Consider the following 12731-nt stretch of genomic DNA (forward strand, 5'->3'; position numbering starts at 1 on the left):
CATTTCACCAGGTGAGAAGGGGACCAGGAGAGAGTTCTGAGAAAACCCAACATTAAAGGAACAGGCTGAGCCCATGAAGAAATCTGACATAAAGTTCTAGTTAAGGAGAGGGAGAACTGGACTGTTATTTGGCATTAAAATCAATCATTGACCTTATATGTGATCACTGAACCGAAAAGACAGTGTCAGATGTTCTTTCCAGGAGATGGAGAATGTACTCTAGGAAGATTACTAGGGTTTTCTTGTTAAGACTGACTCTGCCAGGGACCCTGGGACAGGGACTGCTGTCCCTGGAGGCTGGTGGACCCAGATGACCCAGTGACCACTGTGCACCAGCTCTGCACAGACACATGTGGACTGAACTCGAACTCTTTCTCCTTTCCCCAAACCTAACTACTCTTTACTCTCGTCAAGTACAAGTGGCTGAGTGTGTAAATTAGCCATTGTTGAAGTAGAAGCAAGATCAAAACACTTGATGGCCTGAGACTTGGGAGCAAAGTGTGGCTCTCTGGGGATAAGCCCACAACCAGGGTAGGTAACCTGGCTCGAACACGTGCTGGACCAAACGCCAGATGGGTGACATCTAGAAGCACAAAGTGGAAGCCTCAGGAAAATCAGAAGTGTTCTTCCTACTTGCAGAAGCCAGTTCTCTGGAAAAGGCCCTTCTTCTTCATCTCCCTCCTTGGAACAACAGAATTCATCAGAGAATTCCGGTGGCTTCCCCAGGGAGTACTGGGGGGAAAGGCCAGGGGAGTGGGGCTGTCTCTTACCTAAATGATGGCCCACTTTTCAAAACCCTAGGGCTACACAGCCAACTCCAAGTTGAAAGCACAACCTTGAGTGCATGAGGTCAATGCCTGACAAATGGGTTTCCCTTGGGAGCTGATACAACATATTAACTAGCCTGCTTGCCTTGCCCTAACCTCGGGTCTCTGGTTTCTCAGCACCTTGCACTCTTACCTCAACCAGTGAGGTAAGCATGCAGTGAGCCTGCCTCCCCCACTGGCAAGCTCCCAGCCTACCTCAGCCCTTCCTGCTTATGGAGGTTGGGTGACCTCACCTCATGGGTCCTGGGACCGTATCCCTCTAAATGTACTCCATCTCAGGAGGCCCCATTTTTTGGTCAGTCTCCTGAATATAAGAGGTCCCCAGGGCCAGGTTTCTTGATTTACTTTAACTCTTCCTCCTACAACACCTCACCTACCAGGAAGGGTATTGTCCAACTCACTTTCTGTATTTAAATTATAAAACAGCTGTGACCCAGGCCCTCCTGACAGGTACATTCTCCTAGACAGGAATTTTCCTAGAAGGTATGGCCCTCACTATGGCAATCGCTGCCCCAAGGGACCCTGTTACAAAGCTCCTCAAAGGAAACAAAGACTTTTGTGACATGGGATCGATGGGCCAGGTTTCCCAAACCTCCGTCCCACATGGCCATCTCCTCAACTATTCTTCCCTCTTCAGCCTCTACCACATAGTCCCTCAACCCAGCTGCCCCACTTACTGGGAGGGAGGGCTCTCCCTGACCTGTCTGTGAAAGCCTGCTCCCCAGACTGGTGTTAACAATAAAGAAAAGACAAAGATAAGTCAAGGAGTGCTTTAAGCAGAGCTTCGCATCTGTCTTGCTGAAGTGACTCTCTCCTGCTCTGCAGGCACAAAAACGGCACAAAATCCTCCCCTGGCTTGGTGAACACAGCAACAGAGCTCCCCAAGCACAGAGATGCAGCTATCACTGTTATAAAACTTCTCAATTGTAATCTGAGGTTCTCTTATGCTATGCAAATATCTTGCTAAGTAAAATTACAAGCAGCACAATTTCTGGCAGAAATTACTCATTTTAAAACTCTGGTTGATCAGTACTGATTATAAATTTTCACTTGGTGCCTCCAGTCTGTTCATAGGCCACTGAACTCCCCTCTCAGGTTTGGGATCATCAGTTTACTGAGCAGAGCAGTGTGCAATGAGCCATGGGTGCAACGGCCCACTGCAGGGCTTGTGCTTGTGCTCACACACACACTTGTGTGCGTATACTTGCACACATGCATGCTCACACACATACTCTCATACTCACACTCTCTTACACACATGCCATGGGCAAGCAGGCCTTCTCTTCAGGCTAGAACAAACAAGCTTTTGAAACTTCAGAGCTTAATCACCAGGCAAGGGAAGGCATGGCAAGAGGGTCTAGGAAATGCTCCATAGATATGTTCCGTGTTGCATTTCTCAAGTCCTTTTAATGTTTACTTTGCAAACTTTTCCATCAGTTCAAACAAATATTATTTGAAGAAGTAAAGGTGAGAGGGAAGCAAACCACGATCTCCAAAGGAAATTAAGATGAATTTGGAAAAGGAGGCAATGTTTATATGTAGAGATATGGACAAGTCACAGTAGATAACACCTGGCCATGCATAAAAGTGCCAAATGTGACCCCACTGCAATCGCCCCAACTGGTCACTTACAAGTGTCCTTTCTTTGGGGTCCACAAAGAGCTGATAAAGATTGCATAGAAATTAATTCAAATTAAAGAAAGGAACAGTTCTGAATTAGAATTCCACATAAATATGGAGAATGTGAAATCATTTCATAATCCAAGTCTTAAGTTATAGATACCGTACACACAGATGAACCAATACCTGGGGCAATGTACTTGTCATTCTCTAACTCTGAAAATTTGGGGCTTTGCTAGAAAAGAAACTGAGGGTTAAATGTCCCATAGCTCAGCCAGGATTTGCTCCTTTGTCGAGGTCTTTAGAACAAGGGAACATCGTTAGTTGAAGATGACAGTGGGGGGGGGTGCTCAGCATGGCACCACTACCTGCCAAGCACTCCTCTAAGCACGGCACATCTAGCGATTCTTTACTCCTCACAAGAACCCTATGAAATAGGATTCATTTTATGGACGAGGAAACCGAGGCCTAGCGCAGCAAAGGAACTTGTTTGATGCGCTGGTGGAGGGTAGAGATTTGAATCCAGAACCACATGTGTTCCTCGGCACTGTCCTATCCGCCTCACACTGCAGACACTGACAGCTGTGAAACGGATTCACTCCCTCCCAAAGGAGACACAACGTGCTGAGTTGTCCAATGCAGTTTAATGCATTTCATGTCTTGTTTTATCCTAAAGTGAAAATTTTCTAAGTTACATAAACAAAAAGTGGCATGGCTATGAGGGGTCTACAGCTGGTAGAACTTTCCATTAAAGGTGAAAAAGATGCTGTAGACCAAGGACAAAGAAAACCAAAGCCTTTATCCTAGAAATCTAAAAATAAAATCACAGCCAAATTCTTTCTGATGGGTTATGTTAAAACAGTTTCTCCAGGGCTCCAGTAATGAAGCAAGTCTCCCTGAGACAGCTGGATACATGCTATTCTAGAAAAGAAAACCGGGTCTATTCATACATGCTATTCTAGAAACAGAATACCAGGTTTAAAACGGTCTCCATTCTACCAATTCCCAATTCTCTCTTCCCTTCTCCTTTTTCTTAGAATTGTTTTTATGAGGTTTTGTTTCTGTAGATTTATTTTCCCATATGTATACAGATGCCCTAATCAGATTTTAATGTTCTCAGGTGATAACCCAGTTAGCGGCCAGAACAATTCAGCATAATTCAGTAACACAAGACTAACAGGAAGCGGGTGCTTCTCTGGGGTGGTTCCGCAACAGCCTCTGAAAAGTGGTTTCAGAGACTCACCTTAGGTTTAAATGCAATGACTTTCAAAACCATCTCGACAGTGAACACCCCAGTGAAGACCATGTTGAGAATGTCCATGGCGTCATTAAACATCTTGGACTGCTCGTAGTGCTGTGGAGAAAAGCAGAGGCACAGTTCTCAGAGGTTCCTTCCCGACTCACAGGAGGAGGCCCCCGGTCCTCTGCTCTGCAGATGCCCATCCCCCACATGGACACAGAGGCCACCTGCACAGCCCAGCACCCTCTCCCAGGGACTCCACTGGCACTGCAAGGTCACAAGCCCTCCCCACAAAGTGCATGGGGTCCTTGAGAAGATGAGGATGACTGGATGATGTAGGGGAAAGACATCAACGTCCTCCGCCCTGGATAAGAGGAACCCATGCCTCCTCCTCCTGGCAGGGTTTATACTTGGGGCCATGACCCAGGCACAATGCAGAACCCACCAAAATGTCTATAAATAAAGGTAGGATTTGGCTAGGGATAAACTTCATGCTATTTAGTTCTATGTTCAATATAAGGCAGTACTAGCTTGACTTCCTACTTTCCCCTACATCAGTGCACGGTCCTTCTCATGTGTAAAGAATTCTTACATTTAAGGAAAGCAATAGGAAATTTATTGCTGGCTGTCTTTAGAACCATGTGCCAGATAGCACTGGGAGTTGGTTTGCTCACGTTCTCAAAGTCAGTGTGAAAAATGAATCTAGACCTTGGTCTTTGCTTCTTGTCCTAGTGTAATCAGACAATAAAACAGCTGGAAAGGCTAACTGTTAATCCTATTAATTACAGTGATAATAATAAATGTGCAGAATTATATTAAAAGTAACAGTGTTAATACACTTAACACTGTTAATACAGTATAATCCAGCTTGGCCAATTGAAGTGAGTTGTACTCCTTGCTCCCGATGTGAGGAGGGAATAGCTGTAACACAGGTCAAACTCCAATACTCCGTGAACAGCAGGATTCCCTGCTGCCATATGAAGAGCTCCTTGAGGACAGGAATGTGACTTATATGTTGTTTGCAACAATGGGCGCTTACTCTGTGGCAGGCCCAGAGCAAAGTGCCTGACACCAATTATCTAGCATAAACTTTACATCCGAGGGAGGTATGATAGACTTCCCACTTTACCAATAAAGAAAGCAGGCTCAGGGGATTTAAACAACTTTTCCAAGGTTGCCCACTGGTGAGGAGTCAAGTCAGGATTAGAACCCCTGCCTGTCCAACTCCACTCAGACAGAGCTTCAGTCTACCACTCCCTGGCCTGGGGGGCCCCCAGTAAAGGTTTACAGAGTTGAATGCTCAAACTCCATGGAAATGTCACCTATGGTCACACTGTATGGACAGTCTCTTACCAAGACAAAAGAGCAATCTTAAACTCCTACAGTGATGACTGTTAGTTAAGAATGGGACCCTGACCAAACTACAGCCCGGACTCACCAGAAAATCAAACTCACCCTCTTGGGAGGGGCTGGCCTCCCACCCTTAAAATCTGGATCATGGGACTGTGCAGAAGGGGCAGACATGATCCCCATCTCCACCCACGTGTCTTCATTTTTACCTGCATGGCCAAGCAGAGTGTGTTGAGCATGATGAGGACAAACATCACGTATTCGAAAGGCGAGGAGTTCACCACGTACCAGAACTTGTACTGGTAGGGGTTTTTGGGGATGTATCTCCGCAAGGGACGTGCTTTCAAGGCGTATTCAACACACTGACGCTGCAGTGGCAGAAAAGAGCAACAAGGGGACCTAAGCATGTCTCCAGGAGGAAGGCTCTGAAAGAGCAGGTGCAGCCCCTGCTGGGAAGGACCCAGGACCAAGGGGAAAACTACCAGGCAACCCCCACAGGTACCACTCTGCATCGGGGACAAAGGGCCCCCAGCTCCATCACCTCTTCTGATCCTCACAGCAACTTGGGAGTGACCAGATCCCCCATTCTGCTTCCACTTTACTTACTACAAAACTGAGTCCAAAGCTGCGAACTGCCCCCCCCCAAGGTGGCAGGGTATGTGGGCAGAGCTGTGAGGCCTTGCCCCAATTCTTACTCCTGCCATTCCTCTATGCCAGTGGATCACGTCTGTACTTCTCCTGCCCCGCTGTCCTCCAGGGAAGGAAACCATGTCGAGAGGCATAGAAATTCTCAAGAACCAGAGGGGCTGGGTTCACTGCCCGAGACTGGAGTCCCAAGGCTGCTCCAGGAAAGACGCACCCAAGTCACCTCTCAGGGCCCAGAGTGTGTTAATTATAAGTACCTAATGGTCAGTGAGCTATGGGTCCATCTGGGAGCTTTTGCAGCTCAGGAACTGGCCGTGTCCTCAGACTTATGGGTCACTAATGATGGCCAGAGCACTATCATCCCCACTTGCTCTGGGGCTGAGACTGGTCCACTCTTTGCAGCAAGCCCAGAGGGAGCCTCCAGCCCTGAGAGCTCGGCAACAGGCCCTGCTTGCACCTCAGCCCAGACCTACTCCCATTCTTCTGCTTGGACTCTGGGTTCTGACTTCAGACAGGCTCTCTCTGTTTAGGACCTGGCCCTGCTATGACCTCACACATTGACTCCAGAGACCCCCCCCTTGAGTCTGCTGTGGGTCTCGGGTGGTGATGATTTCAGCTCTGGTGCTGTCCGGCTGGCCTGGGCCTTGCCCTGACACTCTTCTTCCTTGGTGGGGATGAAGATCTGGGCCAGGCCTCACTCTGACTGTCACTGATGGAATCTGCAGAGACGTCCTGACATCTCGAAGCAACATCTTCCTACAAAACAGGCCAGCACTGTCCTCACGTTTCCCCCAACGGGCATGACTGCCGCCCAAGACAGACTGCCTCACCACAGCCACTTCCCGCATGAAGCCTAGGCTGGCAGATTATTCTTGTTCACTCCGTCATCATCAAACCGAGATGCTGCTGATAGAGGGCCTGGGGGAAACTCCCAGAGTAGAATCTCGATCTCACAATCTTTTAATGCTGGAAGGGACCTCTAAAAGCAGCTCCAGAATGCCCTCAATTTAGAGATAAAGACGCAAACCCAGAGAGGATTGGGGATGCACCCACAGCCACAGAGCAAGTGCAGGTAGAACAGGACCCAAACACAGGTTGCTTGGCTCTCTCGCACCATCACACAGTCAGAACCAAAGCCCCTGATTCTATCAGCTTGGTTAAAACAAGGTGCTAGGCAGAGAGAGATTGCTACCACTGCAATCTTAGTCCCAAGTCTAAAGTTAGTGACTTTTCCTGTGGCGTGAGAGTATACTTCCTCCTAAGTCAACAGTTCTCAGCCAGGGACATTTAGCACCATCTGGAGATGTTTTTGGTTGTCACCAAAAACAGGGGTCGGTGCTGGGTGTAGGTGAGTGCTACTGGAATCTAGTGAGTAGAGGCCAGGGATGCTGCTAACCATCCTACAAAGCATAACAAGAATTATCCACTCTGAAATGTCAATAGTGCTGAGGTTGAGGAGATAAAAGACTGTCATTAGGAACTCTGGGAGTATCACTGGATACTTTCTGGCCCCTGGCCACAAGATTCTGAGCTGTCACTGGTGGTCAGACCACAGAAGGTGGCCCAAGCACCTCTCTGAAGTCTCACCCACAAGTCTGGGGGTGGATTCCACAATTACAAATCCAAATCTGTATCTGGAAACCTAAGTTTCAACAGTGATGACTCAGACTGGCTGTGGGTGTGCTCTGAACGGGGCCCAAGCCCCAGGGACAGACACTGGTGGCGCTTTTCTCTGGGCATAGGGAAACCACTAAAGGAGAAGCAATTCCTCTCCTGCTCCGGGGATGGATGCCCAAACAGCGTGTGACTTTAACCTGATTTTTGTCCAGCTCACAGTTCTTATACTCTTTTTCTCCCTGCTCCTGGAATGTGACAATGACGAAACCCACGAAGATGTTCATCATGAAGAAAGCGACGATGATGATGTAGATGATGAAGAAGATGGAGATCTCTACTCGGTAGTTGTAGATTGGGCCGACATTCTCTCCATTCGAGTCAATGGCTTTGTACAGCAACCTGGAGAACAGAAGGACCAAGTGAGCATGGCCAGCCCCACTCAGCCCAGGTAGCCCAGGCCCAGGTGTGTCCCTCTTCTGAATGCCACCATGGGCACTGACTATCAGATCCGTCATCGGAGCCCCCTTCCCTAGGCCCCTAGACACAGGCAGGTCTGAGGCACTCTCCCTAGGGTGAGGTCCAGTCAGCCCAGCAGCACCTGGGTGAGGGGCACCTGGGATATGTTTGTGATTGATGTTTTGAGGCCTAAAAAATGAAAGATTTCACAAATATTCAGTAATGCTCCTTCCTATTCACAGATAGAAGACAGGAAGAACATTTCATGTAGACACTTTCTAAATTGAAAACTATACAGACTGGCGAAGACAATAGCAAGCAACCATGAATTTCCAAAGTGGAAATTCCATGGTTGGGAGGTTCCCCAAACTGAAATGCACACTAAATTAAATATAGGCCCAGCAGAACTCAAGAGGAAGAGAAGAAATTACTATCACACCCCTAAGTTAAATTCAGCCCCATTCTGATGCAGATTCAACACTTCCAGGGCACCCAGCCCCTGGGTACATTGGGCTACATACCTTCACATCCATCTGGGAAGGTGAACATTACAGTCACCCCCATATTATGGAAGCTCAGAGAGGGATCTAAGTGCCCGGCGTCAACTCCTCGGTGGGCAGAACCCAGCTCCTCTGAGCCCCAAGTTCCAAACTTGTTCATTTCCCTTCATCTGCCACCCTGATTGCTAAAGCACAGTGTTCAAAACCTAAGACCCAAAACCTGCGTAGAGTAAAAGATCTTACTCCATGCCTCTTCTCTCCTCAGGACTAGTTCCGTAGTGAACAAGCCCTACCCAGCCATCCTTCACCCCACAGGCACTCCTAGAAAGATCTCTGGCTCTCCCATGCATCCAGAGGGTTCTGCCAGCCTGAGGTCGTCAGCCTGTCCACCCTGTGCAACTCCTCTAGACATAGGAATTTGACATTCAGGACTCAATCTACACATCTACGTTCTACTGGCAGGAGGCAGAGATGGGGGGGGGGGTGCCAGAGAGTACTGAAGATACGAGAGACTCTCCTTTTGTATTCCACCTCCTTCCTTCTGTTTTCTTACTCTGCCCATCAAAATCCTAGCCATTCTTCAGAACCCTATTCTGCACGTATCTGGCACACCAGACCTCTCTACCTGCTTTTATCGCCTGACCAAGGCTCTAATTGAATTGGGGCTTTGAAGGGAGTAACTTACGTGGAGACAACTTCCACAGTGCCTAACAGGGCACGTTACATGGAACTGGTATCAAAAGCACACTTTACAAATGAGCGAGTTCCTCGGTGAAAGACACAGCACAATGGCTGCTATCCATGCTTGGCACATATTAGTACTAGGAATGAATGCATGAATGAATGAATGAATGAATGAATGAATGGTTTGGTACACTTCCAAGACCCTCTTTGGTGTAATGGCAGCTTTGCTGACATGGCTACAAACAGGAGTTGGCATAACAAATGCCTCTGAGGACCCCCCGTTCTCATCCAGAGATGCTCCCCAGGAGCTAGCAGAGATGAGCCCCCAGCCTGGGATCTGTGACCCCCACTTCCCAAATCTGAGAGTCCTGTCAGCTGGCAACAAAAGTTTATCCTTTGCCTAATCAGACAGAGGGGCCCTGTGGGCCAAAAAGTGATTGATAAGTGGCCCAAAGTTTAAGTCATAGGAAAAGGCTGTGCCTGTGGAGAAAAGAAGTAGGACTCACTCTAGAAGAGACGGATCAGCCTAGAGGACCCCCAAAGCAAGGAGGAGCCTCCCCGAAGATGTCTGCTCTCTGTACTTACTCAGGCCAACCCTCAAACGTGGAGACTGTGAACAGCGCCATCATAGCAGAAAGGACATTGTCAAAATTGAAATCGCTATTTTGCCAGATCCTCTCACGGACCACAGGGTTATCAACATCCTCATCCTTGTAGAGAATGAAAAGCCCCCTGGAGCAGAAAAGAAATGTGGGTTGCCTCGGTCTGACAAGAAACCGGTTGTGGCTGCCCCAGCCCCTCGCCTGCAGGCAGTCACGCTCAGCCCGCCAGCAGGGCCACTGACCTGAGCACTGCACTGTCTGCATCTGCGTCCCTCCTTTTGTTGCCCTCTGTTCAACCTAATCTCTGGTTCCAACAGCACTGCACAACTACTAGTTTAATGAGTGTTCTCCAGTGCAACTAGGCAGACACCGGCATATGCCAGACAACAAACAAAAACTACTGAACAGTAAACATCTCTCATAGGCAATGGGCCCAAAGTGTACACTGAAGAATCAAAAGCTTTGGCTGTAGAGAATTCCACAAGCTCTGGGAAACAAGCCCAGGTATCCTCTCTTATCTGCTATTTTAATTTTAATCAAATTCCTTCCCGTTATACTAACAATATTCCCAGGTTTTTTTCCCCCCAGAGACTTCTATAATTTCTGGCACTACACAATAATTCTCACAGAATTTCATTTCTGGGAGGTGCCCAATGTCTTTACTTCACAGATGAGGAAGTGGAGGCCTAAAGAAGGAAGAAAAGGTGTCTTCAGGCTCCTATGCCGCTCAACTCCAAAGAGGCCCTCCACTGCCCGCCCACATGAATGGGAGCCCTGGAAGTGCAGGGTCTGGTCTCATTCCATTTGGTGCTCTCTGGCTGCACCTTCTGTTGGAAAGAAACCGAAACAAGTGCAGGCAGCCAGACCTCACTTGGTGACATCTCAAGAGGATGGGAAAACAGGAGTTCTGCAGTTTTAGAACTTTAGGCAGTGGCTTCCGTCTCTGCCTTCACACTCTTCTGCACAGCTGGGTGTAAGAGGCATGAGTATCTTCTGCCTTGTCTCTCCTCTGCCCGTTCTTGTGAATGGAAATATGGCCAAAATGTGGTGACAGGAAACCTACCAGAAGACGGTAGCCAGCATCTGAATACTAGGGGTTGAGCTCTGAGTTCTGGTTTGGGGAAAAATTATCCAGGTGGCTGTAGAGTGAGCTATCTGGGGCACTTCATAATTGTTATTTTAGTGCCCCCACCCCAGTTTACAGATTCTATACCAAACATCAAAGCCATCTATCGATTGTTTTGGGGTGATGAAAAGCTTTGGAAATAAACAGAGGTGGTCTTTACACCACAGTGTGATTGTGCTAAATGCCACTGAATTGTACAGTTTAAATTGTTTAACTTCAGGTGATGTGAATTTTCCCTCAAACAAACAAAAAACACTCCTCCATCTCTCCAGTCACGAGCTGAGCACACAGGTCCCTTGCAGCCCGTGACTTCTGAAATGCTAGCACCAGTGAATCCTGCAGCCTTCCTTCTGTTCTTCCAAATTCCCCACTCCCTTCCTCAGGACCCTCACCTGCATTCCTCAGGGTTACTTTTGGCTTCATCGGTGCAGCGATAGAACTTTCCCTGAGTACAAAACAGACAGACAGTCAAAGGCAAGGTTGCCCCTGAAGAGATCATCCGGACCTCGTGCTCCAAGGCATGTCCCTGTACCTTGAACAACTGGACCCCGATGCAGGCAAACATGAACTGGAGAAGGGTGGTGACGATCATGATGTTGCCAATTGTCCGGATGGCCACAAAGACACACTGGACGACATGCTGGAGAGAGAGAGAGCAGCGAGAGGATGCAGGGGCATGACTTGCCTTTCTTGTTTTAGCCACAGGGAAAGCTAATGCCAGCCAAGACTGCCTGTGTGTGTGTGCATTTGTGTGTGGTTTTCCAACTCTGTGGTGCTTTGTTTTTCAGGTAGTTATCTGTGGGGAGTTACCCCCGGTGCACCATGGCTGCCTGAGAAGAGCACCCTGTAAGTGGGTCCCACCTCAGTTTCCTGCCACAGGTGCAGCACTGCCTGGCACACAGGCCCACAGGACTCCCCACCCTATAAAAGGACTTAGGAAGATACAAACTCTCTGGGCTTTTGTACAACCTGCATGAGAATAGATTTAAAGACTGAAGGAAACACTATTAATAATTTAAAAAGTAATAAGTGAACAGCAATCACATAAAGAAAATATTTTAAATGAATAAAAGAAAATAATAATAGTTAAAAATGGTATCAAGCACTTGGCAGAGGCAGCTCAATGGGGTAGAAATGTCCTTTACAAATGTAGAACCCACTTTAAAATCCATCAGGCCTCAGCCCAGCTCTGGCCCAGTAAAGTCAGTAATTACGGCTGACCCCACCAAAGCAAGCCCAGCCTGGAGGAGAGAAGCAAACCTTAAGTCCTTTCGCTCTATTGATTGCCCTGAGCGGCCTCAGGACCCTTAAGACCCTGAGTATCTTCACAACGGAGATGGCGCTGGATCTAAGGAAAAGAACAGAGGGAGGAAAGAAAGCACTTCATTAGAGCTGGATTAAACACTCTGAGGTCGTTACACTTGGCTTTCACTTTAATACCAAGACAAAACGTGGTGGGACCCACGTGGAACTGCGCCAGCCTCTCCCTATGGCTCATGGATGATGATGACCACAACCCACGGTGCCTCCTAGGCCAGGCCCACTCACGCAGGCCCTGGGGCAGGTGCGCGGCTGACCTTGGCGAGACACGACTGAGGAAATTTGCTTTGTTCTTCTCACTCAATGTAAATGCTAGGTAGTACTTGGCGTTTAGGCTTCAGTTTAGTTTGTTTGGTTTGGTTTTCTAACTTTGGGGCTCTTCTGTAGGGCTTTGGGGCTGGGCTTCACTGGCCTTCAAGGAGTCCACTGTTTGGTGGGAGAGATAGGCAATGATGCAGCCAGGGGAGTGTCACCTTGGGGAGTCTGGGAAGGCCTCTAGGGAGGTGACGGTTGGCTAGACAAAGGGGGAAGGGGCAGAGTGAGGGTTAGCTAGAGAAAGGGGGAAGGGGCTATAAGCAGGCCCAGGGAGCATCAGGTGGACAGGTCCTGCATGAGAAAGTACAGCTCATTTAGCAGGGCAGGTGGCTGGGTGTGGCCCGAGCACATTCAGGAGGCTGTGGGCAAGGCCTGGAGAGGGCAGGTACAGCCAGGAGTTTATAAAAGTTGCAAAGATAATGGTTAGAA

General features: G+C 48.3%; 1 protein-coding gene across 5 annotated transcripts in view; it reads right to left on the reverse strand.

The window, feature by feature from the left end:
• CACNA1D (calcium voltage-gated channel subunit alpha1 D) overlaps positions 1–12731 on the reverse strand; it is a 312906-nt gene that overhangs the window by 53567 nt on the left and 246608 nt on the right. For all 5 annotated transcript variants that reach the window (XM_024556516.3, XM_045192203.2, XM_024556517.3 and 2 more), the window contains 7 exons: positions 11928–12015; positions 11200–11307; positions 11060–11112; positions 9525–9671; positions 7497–7698; positions 5247–5405; positions 3691–3801 (listed from right to left, as the gene is read on the reverse strand). In XM_024556516.3, coding sequence (XP_024412284.2) covers positions 3691–3801; positions 5247–5405; positions 7497–7698; positions 9525–9671; positions 11060–11112; positions 11200–11307; positions 11928–12015 — 868 coding nt within the window. The remainder of the gene's footprint in view (positions 1–3690; positions 3802–5246; positions 5406–7496; positions 7699–9524; positions 9672–11059; positions 11113–11199; positions 11308–11927; positions 12016–12731) is intronic.

Source organism: Desmodus rotundus, chromosome 8, assembly GCF_022682495.2.
Source record: "Desmodus rotundus isolate HL8 chromosome 8, HLdesRot8A.1, whole genome shotgun sequence".
In the NCBI taxonomy this organism is placed as follows: domain Eukaryota; kingdom Metazoa; phylum Chordata; class Mammalia; order Chiroptera; family Phyllostomidae; genus Desmodus; species Desmodus rotundus.